The following is a 21,432-nucleotide window of genomic DNA, read 5'->3' on the forward strand; positions in this document are numbered from 1 at the left end:
TCTTTGTGCTCTCTGTTTGGGAAAGAAATCAAAACCGTCGGACGCGGCTCTGCAAACAGCTCGAAAAACAGCTAAATAAGTCGCATTTTGTTTCCCGCTCGGCATATAAAAATATTCTCCATCTGACCTCACTTCACTTCAACAGAGAGATTATTCCCGCAGCAGCAGATTCATCATCTCCAGTTAAACCCCACGCTAAATGAAGAAGTCCTGTTAAATGACAGAGAGAAAGTGTGTCATTTAAGGCCATCGCCACTCTGATCCATCTGACAGGATGCAGCACTGTCTTGGCAACGCAAAAGACGGAAACACACTTCACTTTTGGTCTGTGGATCGGTGAGGTTTTGTAGAAAATGTCGCGTCCATCATTCTCAGCAGTGGAAGGTTAAGTTCTTGTTTTGTGCTACATGTCTTTTTCATTTGCTTTTTCCCCATCTCTCTTTCACCTATGATACGTCCATTTGCAGGTTATCACATCAAGCATTCCCTATTTCTGCCACATGACTTTCTTATTCCTGTCTTTTTTTTTTTTTTAACATTCTGTTTATTGGATTTTTCCGTATTCAAGACAAGTATTTGAATAACTCATTGGCTGTGTTCGAAACCGCATACTTCTCCTACTACTCATACTGACTTTTTTCCAGGATGCATACTATATTCGCCGAAATCTATGCATCATGGGGTTACTACTCATACTCAAAATACCCAAGATGCAACGTAACTTGACGTCGCCGATCATCATTTCCTGTTAAAACGGCAGTTTCAAGCTGGCTACAAGGAGGGTAGGTTCACTTCCTGTTTTCAAAACAAAAGCACCAATTGTATCGTAATGGCTTTCCCTATGATAAAAGGCAACGGGTATGAACGGGTACAACGGGAAAGTGCGTTGCTCACTGCGGCTAGCTTTAGTAGCGCCGAATTCGTCGGAACAAAATTGTAAATAGCCGGTATTTTGGCAGGTTTTCAACATGTTGGGGATCTAAAAGACTACTTTCTCACCTGAAAATGTTTCAAATGTTGCTAAAGTTTACAGAGTTTAGCAAAATCAGCTTCAGGCCGGCTGATTTCGGCTCGGGTAGGAGCGAAATGCATTGTGGGTAAACGCTCTGCATACTGTCTGATCGATGATTATGCAGTATGTAGTATGCTGTTTCGAACACCGCCATTGTGAACATATTTTCAACCCAAGCCCCCCTCCCCCCATTTCCCATTACTGGTATATTGGTCTACAGAAATGTACTTAAATACAAATTCTAATACAATAGGATCATAACATAAAATAGGCACAAAAAAAGGGAAAAAAAGTAAATAAATAAATAAATAATATAATAAAACAAATGAAGAGAAGTACATAGGATTATTCGTGTCTTCATTTTCTAAATAATCTGATCATTTGTCTTCTGTGACTGATTTTAAGAAAGAAAAGTAAAACACTAAAAGTAAAAACCCAGTAATCTTGATGGTTTTCAGTCGGAAAAGCTTGGAAACTTCGAAGTCCCAACGGTCATAGACTCTGAAATATGTCAGTGAAGGGACTTAAATATCACAAAAGCTAAAAGCTCTCATCCCATGTTGGTAAATGAAGCACTCAGATCTCCATCTATATCAAGGTCACCGAGGAAATTTTAAGAATTTCCTCCGCACCCTAAGGACAGAGACAGTGGAAATCCCACTGTGGATCTATAAAACAAATTGCTGAGGGATTACGGGTCAGACACTGTGGACACAATAATGGGCTCACAGCTCACAAAGCAGTTTGTGAAGAATTATTCTAAAAAATGGCACACACAAATGTGTCAGATGCTTTAACATTCCCAGGTAGACAAAGAGCTTAGGTGTGGTTTTACTACTTCAGTGAAGTAAAGTCTGGGCAGAAACTTCTGTGATCATGACTCCAGGGACGGAGCGGAGAAAAATAGGTTTGAGGCCCTTTCAGTAACAAAATGACTGTGGCATAAATGTGGAGCAACTCAGTGAGTTTAAAGCAATACAATGTAACTTCTCAAAAAGCCCTACAATGTAACCTCTCAAAAAGCCCATTATGGAGCTCCCCCTACAGGCTTGGAGGTAATGTACGGTTACACTGTCGTAAATACAACACCCTTTCGCTTTCACGTTTCACGTTTGTTGACGAACCGGCGAGGAGTCAGAATGTGCAAGCTATGTCGACCGAGAAGGGAAGAGTAATCAAATGTACCTGGGAGCGTGAGAGGGTCTATTTGTTTTTGCGGTAGGTGTGCCAGAAAGCAAGTCGAAGTACTTCCGCTCAGCTCCCGGGCCGCTCCCGGGCCACTCCCGGGCAAAGTTACATAGCGCAGTTTTTCCAACTCAGACCCACGAAGGGCATAGGAGACAGGCCAATCGTAATATTAAAACTCATTCTAGCCGCACAATTTTTTTCAAGCTGTTATTTTAAGGTAGAAATGTTACATAGTATTGCTTAAAGATCACGACCGCTGAACTACGCACGATGAAATTTGTGAGAAAAAGTTTTTTTGAACACCATTAAGACATTTCACCAGGAAGCTGGCTTCATCAGAAAGCTGCACGCCACCCAGCGATGAGCATCTTTCCCCCCTTCTTTATTTGTGGTTCAGCATTTGCTTGGTGGCTGGGACACCACTAGCGTCTACACAAGCACCGGCACAGCACGGGGAACAATAGTGCTTGATTTACAATCAGGCAGCTGCGTCCATTGCCAGCTGTTCCCCCACACACACAACGGCCCCGTGGCCCAGCCGTTCTCCACGGGAGTCCGCAACCAGCCGCAAGAGACAACGCTTGCGGAAGCCAACCGTGGTGCATGCTTCCACCAGATAAATTGGGCCAATTAGCTCGTGCGCCAAGAGAGCTCGCTGCATAGTATTTTCCAGGGGATAGGCTCTTAAATCAGAGTAGAACTTTCTGTCTCTCTTTTTATGTTTCTTCCCCTCTTTTTTGCAGCAATTTGCAAGATGCGCTAAATGCTCCGAGAGTGGAGGATGAGAAGGTTGATTCGACGAATCAAGTCATTGATGCGGCAGTTTAACCGTCTCATTGTTCTTCTGAATGGATCGAGTTGGATGGGAACACATCTGCCTCAAAGGTTTCGACTCTGAATGTGTATCAATGTCCCACTGAACTTTTTTTTTTTTTCTTTTTTTTTTTAAAAATCGACATGGCGTCCATTTCAGCTTGCATCAAAATAGCAGGATGTGTCCGTTTCCGCCGAACCCCCCCCCCCCCCCCTCACTCACACTCCCACGTCCACGTCTTCAACCAACCCTCTGCCTATCTCGCCATCAGACTAAAATATCTGGGACGAAGACATGTGGTAGACAGCTTGTCAGGGGAGCGGGAAATGGAAATCGAGAAACTGAAGGGATCCGAACGATCTGTCTGTGCCAGAATAAGAGTCCACTTCATTACAAGGGAGGGATGGACACATGCGGCATAAGAGAAAAAAAACACAAAAAAACACAATCTGCCGTCTATTCCTGGCTTTAGCAACAGTGCCACACGTTTATGTTGGTAAGCACTTAAGACAAAGTGACTTGATAGTGACTCTGTACTGCTTACGAAACGTTAAACACAGCAAGCGTCAATGTGACCGTTTGGAAAACACAAAGAAGATCTGGGTTATCATAAAAAAAAAAAACAATCTCAAACTTTGCAGCTGAAAGTAATTGAATTGTTCATATGGGCTCAATAAAACGTAATTTGACTCCCATCCACGGCCGCTCCTCCTCAGGCGAGATCTGAGTGGCTGTTTCAAGCAAAAGCAGAGCGGCGCTGATGAGGAAAAGCCTAAGCTAATCAGGAATTAGGGGTGCCATTTCCCTGCTGCTACTCACCATTTCAGACAGTAACTGCCTACCGTCTCCCTTTTCCCTTCCAAGCACGCAGACACGCTGACGTCCACACAAAGCGCGCACACACTCCTGAACGCAGGAGCAGAATGAGTCACTGCTCTACCTGTTCAAGGGGGAGCACTTCATTTCCACTGAAATCAACTGTCTGCGCCGGATATGCTGTGGAGCTCACCATAACGGCAAATAGTGTCAGGAAGATGATTTTTAGCTCCAATAACACAGCACAGATCACTGTTTTTGTTGTTTATCCAGAACTATACCACGTGCCGTATTTTGGCTGACTATGTTGTGTCTTAATGCCCCGTCCCACTATTAATGTAGCTTCAATCAGTGGAGGTACAAAAGCCTATTGGAGTCGTCCCCTGACGGAATAAAGAAAGTTTAAGACACTGTAGCAGAGTGCTTTTATTACGCCCCGAGCACAGCCTATGAATTATTAAGAACGAAGGCACATCTATAGACCATCAAACCATTAGCCTGGGAGCGAAAGGCATCCTGTAGTACATTGGAAAACACCTCATCTCCCCATGCCCACGCAGTCCTGACAGCGCTCCGTTTTGATCGAAGAAGTTGGAGCATGTCGAGTTTTAAACCCAACCCCTCTGAATTTTTCAACAGCTGCAGTTAAAGCGCCATTAATGCACAAAAGCAACACTCGGCATCAAATATTAAATAACAAGGTGTTTATCGGCTGACAAATCACAAGATCTCATCTGTGGGGGGGAACAACGTTGGAGGGGCCTGAAAGAGGTGCCTAAAGTGGCCCTCAGCAAAAGAGACACTGGTACTGAAAGTATGTTTGAAATATAGACTAAAGGCTTTTATATGGCAAGTTTATCGTCTATTTTCTTTTACTGCAGTTGTAACCCGATGGAAAGAAATTTCAGAAATGCTTACGGAAGGGTTCTCCAGTCAGTTTTTATGCTGCTAATCTTTGGCAAGATACCACTGAAACCTGCAGTTAACTTCAGCTCAAAGGAAGTTTTAGTGTTTTTCAGCTCATTGCTTGTTTTCAAGCCCACCAACGACCTCACTGTTTTGGTTTAACTACCACAATTCTCCCGGTCTTTTTCAGACAAAGCAAGGAGCTGCTTTCAGCATAAATGGCCAGGCAGATCATCTCTAACTGCCTGCACCAAACAAATGGGAAGTGGAGCGGCGGATTTAAAACAACCGTCTCCCGAGAAATTTGTGGAACCCAAAGCAGCACTGGACGTAGTGCGAATATTAAAGTTGCATTTAGCGGATTAGCTGCTTTAAATAACTGTTTGCTAACAAGCAACATAAGTTAAAAAGAAGATGAGCTGTGTGTGGTTTTGTTGTAGAGCTTATCCCTGCATATCCCTGTAATCAAACTGTATCTGGGAGTAATTTTGCACACGTAATTTGTAAATTAGTTGCTGTTTTAATCCATTACGATGCACCGCTACATGCGTGTGCATCCCTTTAAGAATCAGACCGAGTACGGCGAGACAAAACATAACAAGAAGCTGCAACGCATCACGCATGCATGAATCACTGAATCGTGTGAGGTGATACAGTCAGGACACCTGCGTCCTGTCATCGTCATGTCACATTGGACTCTAATGGCTAAAGCATGGAAACACAGTTCAGGTCTTAAACGGTTGCACATGCTGTTTAAATGCCATATCAGGTGAAAAGGATAATGCAGGTTTGAGGCAAAAATGTAGCTTTTTTCTCATTATTAACAGCATTTCAGATACGCTCCCTCTTATTAAAGGCATTAAAAAAATCTACTTTTGCGAGTATAATATGGTTGTAATCAACACCGGTGAAACAAATTTCAATGTATCCTAATTGTCTTTCTAAAATGACTTTAAAATGAAGTTTATTTGTACAGATAATGAGATTTTGAGGAGACACTCGGATAACATCTCTCTCCAGCGCCTGTGCGAGGCAATCTCCCAGACCTCAGCTCTGTTCATTAGCCAGTGTGAACAGCCACCAACGAGAGGCCGAGGCCGCGTGGGGTGATGGAAATAGAGATGGATGTCTTGCTCAACATGAACGGGGCTCAGCTTATTCAAGTGGCAGGTCCCGTTTCTCCTGCATCCCCTCGTTCCTTATCCCCTTCCTCCACCTTCCAAATAACCCCTTTCCCCAGAGGCAGTACCCATAGCAGGCTCCTTCTCCTAATTACCCATGGGCCCCCGAAAGTGCTCCAGCTGTTGGGAGAAGTGGGACCGCGGCTGAGGAGGAGGTGCAGCAGCAGCTCAGGCGTCTGAGTGGGAAACTGGAGCCTGATTAAAAGTTTTCAACTGCCTTGGAGGACAAAGAAAGAGGAATTCTAAAGTTTTGGATGGAAGCATCTCGGGTACATTTAGGAGAATGATGTAAAAAAAAAAAAAAAAAAAAAAAAGTTCTTCCATTCGGTCTATTTATCTTTTTCTTTTTTAATCAACTGACCATAGTTTGGCCTGTGCCGCTAGAGCATCGCAGCTCTGTCATCCAGCATACGTCGCTCTGACAAGGACTCCCAGAAGACTATGCAAAGCGCGCCTGAAAAACACATGCATTGATCCTTTTGACTGGACTGTTTGCTGTACGGATTAAACGATTGGCAGTTTGACAACTGACAGACTGACACTGATTGATCGATCAGTGCTTAAACCCCTGACAAACACGCGGCTTAAATTGCTTTCAAATAGATTGACGGATGGATCGGCCTCGCCAGGAGTTCGCAAAGCGGTTTGCACTCACCGTCTCTTCCGCGCCGATCCAGCGTCGCCTTGGCGGGGCCCGAGGAGATGTAGAGGAAGCCGTCCATGAAGAGGGGAGCATCGGGCAGGGAGGCCGTCTCCGACCACTGCTCCAGTCGAGGGAAATCTACAAGGAGACCAGACACAGTAGATGAGCAAGGGAATGGTTTCATCCGGGAAAAAGTATTCTGATCACATTGTCACATTCACCTACTGCTGGAACATTTTCCAATCTCAAATACTTTTCATTTAAACTCAACCTTCAGTGAGTCCAAGTGTACAACAGTGTCTTATTCCCATTCTGTAAAGATCTGGCGTTAAAAAAGAAAGAGATTTGAGCACAAAGGTAACTTTTACCAAGGCCTCATACCTTATTTACCTCGAATACCTACCTAGAAATACAAATCTGACTCCTTATTGGACTGTCTCAGACCTTTAGGAGGGTGTAGTGACGTTTCTCTGGAAAAATGGACAAAAATCTCCAACACAAGAACCAACAGCCTCTTTGCTGGCAACAATCTTTTTAATGCTGACCAAATAAGGTGCCCCGACTTCTGCTCCGGTCTTTGTCCTATTTTGCTCTTTTAAAAAACTGAAAATGATCAGTCATTGACACTTTATAAATTACTGACTTCAAAAAAAAAAAAAAAAAAAAAAAAAAAAAAAAACACTCGCATATGGTACCAGGATAATTCTTCAACCAAATAACATTAAGATTGGATCGGTCCGAGTGCATCTGAAAACAAATTGTGATGTGCTTTGTACCTCAGTTGCGACACTTTACATGTCTACATCATCCATGATTCAATCACACTTCATTCATCACCGATACCTGCCCCCCAACCCAAAAAGAAAAAAAAAGATCTATCCGTCCCCAAGCAGGACAACGAGTCCCCACCAGTTTTCTTGATTGCCGTTCTTGAACCAATGCTCTGACCTCTAACTTGAAGAGTGTTTTCCCAGGAGTATTAATTTAGCAGCGCGGCATTATCCATTTTGTCACAAGTGGCATTAAACATGATTATACAAGCCGCTGTTTATTTAGTCATGACTTTGTCACATGGTCACACTCCTGCAAAGTCAAAGATAAGGTGCTCTGAGAGCTTTTCAAGGCACAGCCCACCGTGTGCTCGATCTGTTAAAAAATTGTTTTACACTCTGTCCTCATTTCATCTTTGTCCATTTAAATTCAAAGCCTTCCTCGCCCCCCCCCCCTTTACTTCTTAACTCCATCTACCCATTCCTTTTTTTTTTTTGCAAGCTTTAAGAGCTCCCTACATTCAACCATATCATTCTCAAATTCAATTAGCTTCAATTCTGAGGCTCAATTTTTCTGCCAGAGCCTTGGTAATATCTTTACAGATTTTATCTTCAGCACCTCCAGCGCTCTCATCAAGCAAGGTAAAACAGCTTTAATTGAAACCACTTTTGATTGAAGTGACATTTCCACCCTTTGCTGACGCCTCGTCCCTGGTCCCATCGTCTCACGGAGAAGAATCGTTTCATTAACAAGACAAGAGGAAGTATTTGCTCTGCGTTGACTCATTACGTCAGGCTTATCAACTGCGTTTGACTGAGCATTATTAATCTTCACTTCACAGCAAGGCAGTCATTCGTTTAAAAATAAGCAAAACGGATGTCATGTATCGTATTTCAGAAACTAATGGGAACGTGTTTCAATGCTTGATCGTACAAAACAGTGATGATAAGAAAGTAAAGGCCGCTTCTTTTAAAGATCTTAATTTAAATACTTGTGAGTGAAGAATTTAAACTCAATGGACAATATCTTTTGCAAGATGATACAAATCTGAAAGTCGTGAAAATTTAAGATAAGTTGGGATAGAGGCATCCTTCCCAGCATGTAGTTTTGGGAAAGAAAGCAGGATGTTCTCTGATTCTTGCTGGAAATGGTATTTAAGTGTTTCTAGTACTTGGTGACAGGTGTGGACTGTAGAAAGGTCAGTTTAGCACACCGACTGTCATGATGTCATGACACAGGCAGAACGTCTTCCTAAAATGAGCTTTCCTGAAATAGATGCCAACAAAACCTCTATATATAAGGTTCAGAATAAACGGTGCCTTCGTTCGCTCATGCCATGTGAACTTTTTACTCCCCAACCATCACAGACTGCTTTATATTGTTACGTTTAACTTGGAACTGATTTTGTTTTTTTGGTTGTAATGAGAGGTCGAGTGAGAGATAAAACGAACACCTAAATGCAGAGATGGGGACTCGAGTCACTGTGACTTGGACTCGAGTCGTAGTTTTGATGACTTGTGACTTGACTTGACAAAAAAGAAAAGACTTGAGACTCGACTCGGACTTGGAAGTTGAAGACTAGGCACTTGACTTGACTTGAGACGATGACTTGAATGACTTGAGAGTTATTCAGTTCATGTTTTCAGTTTGAATATAAAAATTTATAATTAAAAAAATAATATCGTTTACAACATGTCAGCGGGAGGGGGACCGAGAGTCGGCTTCGGCTTTCGTAATTACCATTTTGACGGCAAATGACGAACAGCATAGTGCAAGACATGCGGCATCAACATCTCGGACAGCCAGACGACAACTTCCAACTTTGTTCGTTATTTGAAAATCCATTCAGACCAGTAAGTGCTTGTCAAATTAGCTCCTGTTAGCCTAGTTGGTAGTTAGCTAACGTTAGCTTGAGGTGATACGGGGTGGGGGTTGAGGACAGTTACTTGTATCTTGTCTTTTCACTTTATTAAGATCAGATTCTGCAGGTAAAATTGTAATAATAAGGTGACTTGACTTGACAAGAAAAAATTACTTGGGACTTACTTGAGACTTGAAAGCTAAGACTTGAGACTTACTTGACACTTGGTCCCATCTCTGCCTAAATGCACCATCATCATAGGTCAATTACAAGTCTGCCTGACAGTATATGCAGCAATTGAGTAAACAACAGGGGCATTTCTGGCATCACACTGTCATTTTAATGCACGATGGCCATCTGTAATAGGTGCTTTATAATTTTGAAGCGAGGCCAAGGAATGCAGCCCCAAGTTAGTTAGCAACATCTGTAATCTTTAAATCTAATATAGAGAATGTGTGTGCCAATATCAGCATAATAAATACATTGAATCTGACATACGTTTTCAGCAATAAACCCCATCAAAGTGAGTGTAACACACACACACGTTTCTCCAACCACTCAGATTGAGAAAATGTAAATAAGCTGGTTGCTCTATGGTGAATCAGTCTCTCTCTCTCTCTCTCTGTGAGCCTGCTAAAGAATCCTTCTGGGGCCATAAAGCTGGACTCTGCTAAGATGAGACTGTGATGTCTGCGAGGGCGGCAGTTGAGAAGTCTGGCCTGAGCTGATTGGTTCATTCCCCAGTGAAGGCTGGTGACATGACAGAGTGCTCAATTAGCCATCTGGTCGCCCACGGCAACAGTCACAAAGCGGTCTCCTGCAGGCGGCGGACAGTGGGGCTAATCAGAGACGCTTGTTCACACGCTTGCTCTCAGACATGGGCATCGAACGTCAACACGAGAGATAACCTGTGCAAGAGGCAAGAAGACCGTAGTCCCAGGAGAAAAAACATAACCACTCACGTGATGACGGAGGAAAAGATCTTAAAAGGTTTGGAATTTAAACCACCGCATCAGAGAAAAAATAAATAAATCTTTCATTTTCCCAAGATGCTTGTGATCTCTTGACCCTCGAACTGCCTTGTTTACAGTTGTGTGCATTGGTGGAAAACAAAAAAAAAAACAAAAAAAAAAAAGCAGAGTGGAATAGAGACAGGGCGTCTGATTTAGTGTGCATTTGTGTGTGTAGTGTGTACGTTGTTGTTGTGTCAGTGGCATCTTTTTATTGTCCTCTCAGAAAGCCTGCCGAATACATTTTTAATGTGTTGCAAGATTTAAGGCGCCAGGGATGCTACTGTTGGGTGGCAACAATAAAACCTGCTTGCCTCTGAAACCATGATATGTCATTTAGAGAGAATGGTAACAGTAAGAGGCGCTGCCACAGAGCGTGTTTTTACCTATAACACAGAGGGTTTGCCTTGCTTACTTCACAGTCTGGGCATCGAATTGTGTTTTTATCCAATGACTTTCTGTGAAATAGCTGGCAGGCCTTCAGGGTCCTGCTGCAAACCAGGCCAGGTGTTTAATTCAAACATGCATGCTTAAAGCCTTTGACATCATTTGTAAAAATTCACTTTGCATTTGTAGAGTTAAGACCTTGATAAATAGTCTCTACATGTATGAGAACAGTTTGGAGAAATGTGAAACAGTCCTAAGGAACACTAAGATTTCTGGAGGGTTTGTAGCAGCACATTTTTGACCAGGGAAGTCAGCATCTAATTTCAAAACGGTTCTTTCCATTTCCACAGCCTAAATACCAGCTGTTGGTCAGCAAAACTGGTGCTAGTCTAGCACCCGCTCCTTACTGGTTTTGAGCGAATAACCATATATGTCAAGGGCCAAAGCTGTGCTGTCAATTTCTTCAAATGTCAAGTCGCATCAGTGCGTTTCATATGAAAAGTGCTGTTTACAGTGGGCGTATCCACAGTGACTCATCACCCAACTCTGCAAATCCTCTATGGTGCAATATAACATAGGATGTACACAAAATAGGGAGGTTTCCACATTAATGTCAGACATTGGTTCTGGTCTTTTTTGCAGTCACAATTCATGCTCTGTACAAGGGTTAAATCTGTCTGAGAGCCAGAAGGACACAATGTAATGGCTCACTTAAAGCTGTGGCTCCCTTAGTAATGCAAAATATAAAGCCTTTATATCTTCATATCATAATGTATCTCTTGTATGTGATCAATGGGGAGATGTTTTGTACCAGCCTGTAAACATGTTTATTTCTGCTGTGATGTTGGGCATTTTAACTTGGAGTTCTGTGGGGACTGACTCGCTGGGGACTGTTTTACTGGATATGAAAGTTTTCTCTTTGTTTAACAGTTCACCAAACATATCATATCCAAACTAGAATTTCCTTTCAGATGCAATTCAAACAAAAACTGAGAAATTCAACACAAACGGTAACTGTGGGACTGCTGCTTTTGTACTTTTTGTTTGTTTTTGCAGTTTCTGAAACCATGATTAATGTTCTGTAACGTTTTCATAGACTATTAATGTTCATTGTGGATTCTTGGAGGACTCGTTGCATATAAAGGCAAACCATATGGGACTTCAAGTCATTCAACTCTGCCTCATTTGCAGCAGGTACCTTGCAGACTGTACCTTAGCACTGGGTTAGCAAAGTTAGTTAGCAAAGTTAACATGTTAGCAAAGGCTAAGTTGGTTTGGTGCACAACAGCAAGATGGGAAAGGAGTAAATACTGGATTTATATCTACCATCAGGATAAAATAAGTTCAAATAAACAACAACATTTTAACATACTCAAATAAACTTTATGAAATATATCTGAATAGAATTAGCTAATTCTTGTGTGACCTTGCTAGACGCTAGTTAACGCTACAGCTGTGGGATGGTGGATGCGCTCACAAGTTTCTATCGCAGGGATATGTCTGTTATATTTACAGCTTTAGCTTATTACACTGCCCATATGGCTCCTGCAACGACAAACTTAGCATGATATGATGTGAAACAACAGTCTGTGTAGAGATGGTTGAACATGTCGTGTAGCGACGCTATCTGCAAAAATCTTCCATTAACGTGCATTCAAAGCCAAATTTACATCTTAACATAAAACTGAATGTGTCTGAATGAATTTAAAGATTCTAACTCTATGACAGTGAATGTAGGAAGAAAACTGCAGTTGTATTTTGTTTCAAACAGTGCATACAAACAAGAATAGGGAACTGAAACTGGCAAGGGGGCCAAGTGGCAGGTGCAGCTTGGTGGCTAATGTTGCACACCTGCAACATCTATGAATCAATTACCAGCTTGTGTCTCCAGTCCGACAAAGATGGGTGGCAAGAACAGGCCTGGGGACAAGGCTAAATACAACCAACAACTACAAATCATTTAAGCTTTTGAAAAGCATCATCACCATCATAACAAAAAGGCATTTAAATCAATTTGAATCAATTTTTAGACCAAACGTTTGCTGATTTTTCTATTTTTTTTACAAAGTGCTCTTACAGAACAGATCCATTTACATGTTCAAGACCTCAAGACATGTTGCAAGTCTGCATGCTCATCTGCAGATTGCTTTACACATTTTCAAATCAGGCTACATACCCTCTAGGTCTAATTCATGAATCTGAGGCCACACATCTAAAATGAGGTTAAGCTTATCTGATAAAACCATGTGCTACAAACAACACCCCTGATCACACTTCTATCAAAATCGGCTTCTATTATAGTGCAAAAAGTTTCATGGAGAAACTTTTTATTCAGGCTCTCTAAAATGTCCCTTTGTGTCCACTTAAAAATCTTAACAACTGTGGTATTCTGCTGCTGTAAATTAGCTTTCAAAAAGTGGAAACATAACACATAGTTTTGACAGTTAATTTTATTTATATGGTTTATGTGCCCTCTGGAATGAAGCATATGGGAATACACTCATAAAAAAATATATATATATATGTATAAAGTAAAAATATGCACGAGACACCCACAGTAGAAGCCTTTGACTATAAGGGATAGAGCACATCACTGAAGTTGCCTTCCTAAAATGCGAAGACACATGGCCTCAGAGAGCTGCATTTTTTTTAAAAAACAGAATCTGGGATGGTAATATGGAAATGAACATGCTCCTACGGTATCCCAGGGTGCTCTCGAGCGAGCAGGTGTGGGCGGGAGAAGGAGGCCCGTCGAGGCTCACGTGCATGCACTCACATTTACAAAGAGAGAGGGAGCTAATGAAGTGGCCGTGCTCTGCTACGAGTGGAAGTCCTAACATCGGGTCTACAAATGAGCTGCTGTGGAGGGAATAGGCTGTTCTGGGATAAGCAGGTTGACAGCTCTCTTTTCACTCACTATATCCAGGGGAAATAGTGGATTTTCCTATTTTTATTTTTACAAACTGAGAGCACGATTCACACTGCGAAGACAGGCGGCGGGGAAGTTTTCCGCACACTCGTCCAATTCAGAGTTTAGTTCAGAGGAGACCATTTTTCCACAGAGTCTGATTGCTTACTGCCAGCTCATTCCTGTGTCCCGGGGGGTCATTAAAAAGGGAAAAGACCGCATTTGTCATTATTTTCTTTTAAAATGGTGTGTGGTTTACTGCTCTATGTGGTGGCTGAATGGAGGCCTGAAGTGTGCTCTTGCTGTGAAAACAAGTTTTACAAGATAAGCGAATTGAGGAAAAACTGTGCTCAAAGCCACACACACCGGGACCCTGCTGCAAACAAGTGAAATAAATATATCTGCCCTGATGTTACCTAGCATGTGTGCACTTGTTATCCCGCTGAAAAAAAAATTAAATCGGCTATAACCCAAGGCTGAGCTCCTTTAAACTCCAAAACAACTCTGAACTCTGTTTTGTCCCGTATATTGGCTGTCGTTCCTCTCCTTTTATTCTCGCCTCCATCTTCCCTCTGTCAACGCCAAGCTACGCAGTTTAGAATGGTGTCATATGGGAATTGAATTGTTCCCTGAACCAGCCAGACACACGAGTGAAAAAGTTCCATTTCTGTTTAATCAAAAATGTTCACGAGTCTGTCTCTAAACACAGGGGAACAATGCAGACGCCACTTTCCACAGCTTTGTGCGACGTGAGAATGTGTCAGACAGTCGGAGAAAGTCAACGGGAGGAATTTGGACAGTATTTCCTTGGGAAGCCCTAATCTTTTCACAGCCCAGCTTGCTTCTTCTTTCTTTATCTACCGTAGAGCACGTCTTCAGATTCATCTTCATTCATCAGCGGGTTGCACTGAAGCTCATTTCGAGTGGTTATGGATGACAGGCCGTATACAATACCATAATAACTGACATCAACAGTTCTCTTTTTGCAAGTAAATCCAGAGAGTCTCTATTATGAGGAGAGGGAAAACTGGCGGCTATTTCCGGGTGGTACTGCACTCTAGGGGCGCCAACGAAGCAGTGCAGAGCACGCCAAACTCTATGGTGGTACTATGAAATCCACCTTAGATCCAGCCATTGCTTTGGATATAATTTTTTATATTTTTTCATTTTAATTTTCCTAAAGGCAGGATAAATTATCCTTTCAAACGGCACTTGGTTTGATTTTTTAGACTCACTAGATTTGTTTAAAATACACATTTATTGTCAGTATTGCATCCAGAGTGACTAGCGCTGAGCTAGCAGAGAGGTGTTAGCTCAAATAGTTACAGATTTCAGCACAGCCCTTTTACATACTCTCTGACTAGCCTCTGACCAGGTTTAGCTTTCGTTGTTGTTAGCGGCACCAGGTTAGCACTCTGGCACAGTGGACGAGTGCCGTAAAGCAGCCGGTCGTAATCAGCCGTGCGTTCTTCAGATTCCGTTAGCTAGATGCTAGCAGATACTGACTCGCAAATGCCAGACCTGTAAGAAAACAGAAAGCTATAACTCCCAGGTTATTGTACTTTCGATATAAATCCACATCCCTCTGTCAGAAATCACAGTATTATTTTCAGGTTTCAGCCGCTAGCGGGGACATTTTTTGAGTTATTAGCGCCAGCCCTATGGAAAATGGTCATTCTGCACTCGCTCGCCAGCGCCCCCAGAGAAAATCAACTGAACTGCAGCCAAATTTTTTATAATGGGGCGAATAGGAAGTGGAACGGCTGTCTGTAAAAGGGCTGTGGTAAATCCCAAGAGAAGACCAAAGGTCACAATGTGTCTTTTTCATCCCGTCTGTGACATTCAGACCCCCAAAAAAAACACTCATTCAACAGCATGCAGTTTCACTGAAGTGTGTGCAACTCAAAAAGGTGTAAATATTGCTTTTATAGACATTAGTGGCATTAACACTTGCTGGATTTGTGGCTTTTTGTGGCATTTGTGACCAGGATAAATAGAATAGCAATTTCCCCTGGCCCGACCGCAATTTATTCTCTCTCTAAGAGCTATACTTTGCAGCAAACACAAACGTTTTTCTGGCTGTCCTTCACAAGAAAATGAAGCTGCAATATTGACTGGAATATATAACACTCCAAAACTTTCACTTAAACAGTTCTCCAAAGGAGGTGTTCCAGGTTATTGGTAAAAAAACTTTTTGTACAGATAAAAATCAGCTGATTCATTGCATCATATCCAACTTTATCCCCAAAACACCAGTGTGTGTTTGTGTTCTCTTTGGCTTCAAAGTCTGAGCTGATGTGACTTTCCCTGCTTTTTCAGCAGTTCAGGATGTGTTGGCGCTTTAGTGGTCTGATGTGATTGGTTTCAGGCTTTTTTTCACCAGACAGTTACTGAATATTTCTAAGTGCTTCTTTTAAGTGTTCGTGTCACAGCCCACCGCACACATGTGTGACACATGATGGGAACCAACCTGCAGCTTGGCCCACCTGACAGCCGGCTGATCGATCAGTGAATCTCTAAAAAAAACAAGAAAACCATCCAAAGTGTAGTCGGCTTATTGTATACATTCGCAACACAAATGTTTCATTTGAGAAACAAAGTGAATCATTTTGTGAGACGTCATTAACGATGAATACATTTGCATGTACGGTGGCTCAGAGTGGTCAAACGACTCTTGCAAAACATTGGCTGATGCGAAAAAACACATAAAATCAAACGTCTTCGCAGAAAAATGTAATTACTTTCAAGCTTAGTCAATAAAAAGGTACGCCGCTTCCTGCGCTGGTACTAAATACCTGGACTGAACATAAATCATGAGGCTGTCAAATACAAACACAATTGCAGTGAATAATGTGCTTCTATTTCGGGCCATCATGAGAGAACTGGGGTCCACACACATAAAGACGCGAAGCAAAACACCTTCCTTAAGGGTGGTGTCGAAAATCCCTTTTAGAGGGAGCTCATTTAGTTCCAACTTGCAAAGTGCTGTGCCGACTGCTGTCCCTGAGGCAACATGTCCCTACAGCCAAGGGGAAGTGTCAATCTGTCAAAGTAACAGTTGGGTTCCTTGACCCAGGTCACGACTGCCAGCCACAGTAAGTCAGCTTAGTTAGACATCAGTCTCCGTAGGAAAAGTCTGGTGAGGTCCATATCTGTCTGTTAACAATGAAGCTCAGTAACTTCCAGTCACATAATGAGCACACAAGCCATCTGCATGCCACACATTTCAAATGGGCCCGGCCACACACATGAATACCTGTGTGTTTCTCTAGCCTTCATCTATGTGAGTCTTCTGGCACACCTCCAGTAATTGCCATCACCATGGTTACCAGGTGACCCATGCCACCAATTAGCGAGTCCCTAACAGGATCGGTGCCGGCGAGCATACACAGATATACGGTAAACATTATGTAAAATACAGTCTCAGAGAGAGCCCCCCCCCCCCAGCTCCAGCCAGCGGCCTCTGCTGCTCCTTTAATCCGAGAGCGCTCTTGTCTTCGGCCCCGCGTGGAAGCGCACCAACAACATACACCAGTCACGATGAAGCCCAGCGACGCGGCACATCTGCGCCGAGGCTCCGATGCAGGGGCAACACAAGGTGGGTAATACAAAGGAGAGTTTGGGGGAAAAGTAGGAGAAACCAAAGCCGTAGACACAGAACCTTTAACTCAAACTTGCCGGTTTCATATTTGTAAGTTTTTCTGCCTTCATTTCCTTTTCATGAAAAAGACAAAAAAATTAAAAATAAATCTCCCACTGAGCTTTCATGAATGCGGCAGCATAGTATTGAGTATGATTTTTAAACCTGAGCAGCTCGTTAACGTATCAAGACAATGGGTAGAATATATTTGGCACCGATGGTTGTAAGTAGCACATCAAGTTTAAAGGGCTTTTCACACATTTATAAGGTCAGACCAGCTTTCTTTCTTTATCTATTTATTTATTTCAGGTCTGGCCAGGAGAATCGTAAGTTACTCTTTTGCGGCCTGGCATCTCACCTTGGTTTAACACTGGCCCTGAAAAACTCCTCTCTTCTTAGTAGAACTCTTGTTACCTTCATTAATGGATGCATGAGCACGAACAGCAAAAAGTATACACAATGTGGACAAAAAAAATGAAAGCATAGGAACAGTGAATGCTTTCAGTTTGCGGTTACCTTGACCGGCAGATAAACTGATGGGGGGCTTACCGGTGAGTTTATTCTGGTGCAGGAACTCCATCTGCAGTTTCTGTCCTGCACGCTGAGCCAAAAGGTAAGGGGTGGAATAGGTTGAATCCCCGGTGGCACACATAACATCTGCCCCGCTGAACACGAGCATCATGCTCTGCAGCACATCAGGCGACACCACAGCTGCACACAGTGCCTGTGTGGAGGAAAGAAGAGAGAGGAGCACACCATGACTTATCTATCGCATGCACTCCTTTGGTTTATGACGGACCTCTCGAGGGCTCGACACCATTTATAAAATCATTCAATAATGCATCCATTCTCTATACCAGCTAATTACTGTTAAGGATTGCGGTGAGCTGGTGTCTGTCCAAGTTAAAATTGGATGATAGGTGGGATAAACCCTGAGCAGATCGCCAATTTGTTATTTCCACATGATTCTAGAAGCTCTTTAGTGGTCACACGTCTTATTTATCAAAACCCACCTGCTGCAGTAGCATAATATGAATTATTGGAGTAAAGGCTCATTGGATTTCTAAGTAGTCTTCTATGGCTGGATTAATTGCTTTAAAAACATTCACATCCCAGACAATGAGGCAGTGAAAATCCCTGGAAAACGCAGCCGTCATCTCCCTCCTCTGCGTAGGAGGAGCAGCTCCGAGTCGTGTGCGAGTCCACGCTAGGCTGATAGAGGACAAAGAGTCTATAAAGCGGCGTAAGAAAACCATATAAAGTTTGAAATTGACTTCCCCTCGCTGATCTCAGGCGATAAGTTAGAATATGATCAAACTTTAATACTCCCCGTGGGAATCATTACAGCCCTAATCCCTGTGAAAAAAAGGCAATATAGAAAATAAGAACAGTACAAATGGGCCGTATTAAATATAATGAAACACACAATTTCAAAGAGGAGAAATGTGGGAATAAAGACGAGAAAAACAATTAGGTGAGCAAAAGAAAATCAGCGGACCATACTGAGGAAATAAAGTGTCTATATAACATAAGAAGTTCCATCAAGGACGCAAAAACTATATACAGAAGGAAAGAGAAAAATGGTGACGTGACCTTCCAACAATGTGTCAGTGAGGAAACTGTAGGGGTGAAAAGGCTAACTGAAGCATATGCACTTTGTATGCATGATAAAATATACAATGTACTTCCAGGACTGTGCAAAAGCCTTGATCCACTCTTTATTTCTTCTTCAGGCTGACGGGTTCTTCCTTTCGTCTGTTATGCTACAACACTTGTATTACTGTTGAATCAGATGCTTTTTTAATACTTGAATGATTTATAGGTCAGTGCTAAGCGACTTCAATGGGGGGAAGAAAAAAAAAGCACATTCCCCTAGAAACTGTCAGGCCAAGGACGGGGCAGAAAGTGAAGGCAAAAGCAGCCAACGTCCAAAGAAAAAAAAAAAAAAAAAAAACACCAAAAGATCTTCAAAAAGCACAGAGAACCTTTGCTTTACGACCACTTTAAAAGAATACGAGAAAGTCTGACTGCTAGGAAGCAGGATAGATAAAATAAAGGATGTTTCGAGACTTTTGCTCAGCACTTCATGTAATTCATACAAACACACAGGTTTGTCAGCTTTTATCTTGAACTCCGTCAGCAACAATGCAATCTTTATGGGACTGACCACACAGAAGATGCATTAGGATGGAAGATGGTGTCGCCAGCCTGGGGTGTGCATTGTCAGACCTACTTAAAATATTAAGAAGTTGAAACAAATATGGCTTCCATGGTTTGCGAAACAGCCTTTGCGTTGTGTTTTCCAACCTGCAAATTAGTCATGTGGTAATCTCCTCGTCTTGGATGCTGTGGGAGGGGATCTCGGGTTATATATCATAAAAGGATTCTTTACATAACTCATGTCTGCCTTTGTAATACACTTGCATCACAAAACTCCTCAAAATAACATTTTATGAACACGAAGACGTGGAAACCTATGAACGGTATGCACCTTTAAATGAGCATTACGTGGGCACTCGAACAAACGTGCTTGTGTTCTGCTTCTCAAACTAAAAGCTTTTAGAATACTTTTATAATTTCTCAAATATCTGAAGCTTAAAGCTACTTTAGAAAGCTCATCCGGAGCATGAGGAGGTCAATAGAACTCTTTTCAACAGTCCTAAATCAGTGGATTGCTCTTAAATGAATAACTGTGACCTCAAACTGGACCATTTTCTACAATCCTGTCTCTGGCATAGAAAGGCTCAGATCAATTAAGCGGCAAACACCCATAACAGTTGGCTGTTGTAGGCTGTGATGAGTCTAATGTAGAATATTTGTACACATGGAAGAGTTTGTGATCTTAACAGAAAAATATGTTGAAAAGGTACAAAAATAGAGAGGAGAAGAGAAAGCTCAGCTGAGACTTATTTCTTTTCTCTGTCTCTTTCAGTAAAGCCCATGAAAGAAACAACAAAAAGAAAAATTCAGCTTGGTTTAAATATAGAAGGAAGGTTCTTAAGCACCAGCATCCAGTGGACACGGACAGAACTGCAGTGCAGACTCACTTCAGCCCTGAAAGCTGGCACCGAGGACCGCTAAAGCTTGTACTCTTTAGATAAAGTCTGCTCAAGCCCTCCTTTACAGCGGGATAAGAAATAAAAAAACGTATGCAGTATGTGCACCGTCTAGCCACGAAGAATTTCTTTTCCAACAATGATCCGGCAAAGATTAACGGATAAAGGAAGCAAAGTAATACAGTCTGAGCGGGGACGATATTTTCTTTCTGCCTCCGTCTCCTTCTACCTGTCCAGCCAATTGATGTGACATTGTGCTCGATGACCTGCGACAAAGTAGATCAACAGAGGAGCCGAGAGGCAAATAGCGGAATTTCAACGAACAACTTCTCCTTTCATCGGGCTCGGGCCGAGTCAGTGGGTTGCATCGATCTGCCACAAACAAGCAATATCCGTCTGAAACAGTGGCACGGCGAGGCTGCGCGTATGGACACACAAACAAAGTACCTGTCAATAAAACCTGCCCACACACACACACACACACACACACACACACACACACACACACAGGGCCAGCACTGAGATGAAGATGTTTAGGTAAGTGTGTTCCAACACCGGAGATTCATTTATCTCCATCTGTGTGCGCAGTTTCTGCAGAGGCTGCTTCATCTTCATCAATAGGAAACAACAGCTTAAATTAATTCTGTCTTCATCTCTTTTGCTCACACACAGGACCGGGTCAGATTATGGCAAAGCGCTCCCGTGCAGCTTGGCCTTATTCTGTATTGTCTCTGGAAATGACCTTCCGTGTCAATGCAATTACTGTAGCCGCAAGAGGCTTTGAGCGTGTGAGCGTGTGTGCGTGTGTGTGTATGTGTGTGTGTAATGATATAAGAAGCTCCTTTGACACCCCCTTCTCTAGGTCATGTGGTCTGCGGAGACTCTGTGGAGGTCAATGGGATATGAGCTCCTAATGGGGAACATGGGAATAAGAAACAAGAGAGACTGGGAAGAAGAGAGGGCATGAAATGACAAAATATAAAATAAAAAAATAGCAAAAACATCTCAAAAGAATATAGTTACGATGCTGCAAGTGCGCATATTTTAGTGTTGCCTTATACGTCCATTTCTCTTTTTTTATATAACTTGAAACGACATCTTAAACGCCGTTTAACAGAACGCTCCGGGTGAGATTTGTGACCCTTGAGCCCAAAAAACCTATTAAATGTCATCCTTGATTTTAATAACGCATGAATGTCAATGAGGAAAGTGTCAGTATCGTTGTCTTTGTTCCAAACC

At 42.4% G+C, this 21,432-nt stretch overlaps 1 protein-coding gene across 3 annotated transcripts in view; it reads right to left on the reverse strand.

The window, feature by feature from the left end:
- The window catches only part of arap2 (ArfGAP with RhoGAP domain, ankyrin repeat and PH domain 2), a 132,043-nt gene that overhangs the window by 43,614 nt on the left and 66,997 nt on the right, over positions 1–21,432 (reverse strand). For all 3 annotated transcript variants that reach the window (XM_075450614.1, XM_075450613.1, XM_075450615.1), the window contains exons 14-15: positions 17,687–17,861; positions 6,573–6,698 (exon numbers count right to left, since the gene is read on the reverse strand). In XM_075450614.1, coding sequence (XP_075306729.1) covers positions 6,573–6,698; positions 17,687–17,861 — 301 coding nt within the window. The remainder of the gene's footprint in view (positions 1–6,572; positions 6,699–17,686; positions 17,862–21,432) is intronic.

Source organism: Odontesthes bonariensis, chromosome 19 (assembly GCF_027942865.1).
Source record: "Odontesthes bonariensis isolate fOdoBon6 chromosome 19, fOdoBon6.hap1, whole genome shotgun sequence".
NCBI lineage: Eukaryota > Metazoa > Chordata > Actinopteri > Atheriniformes > Atherinopsidae > Odontesthes > Odontesthes bonariensis.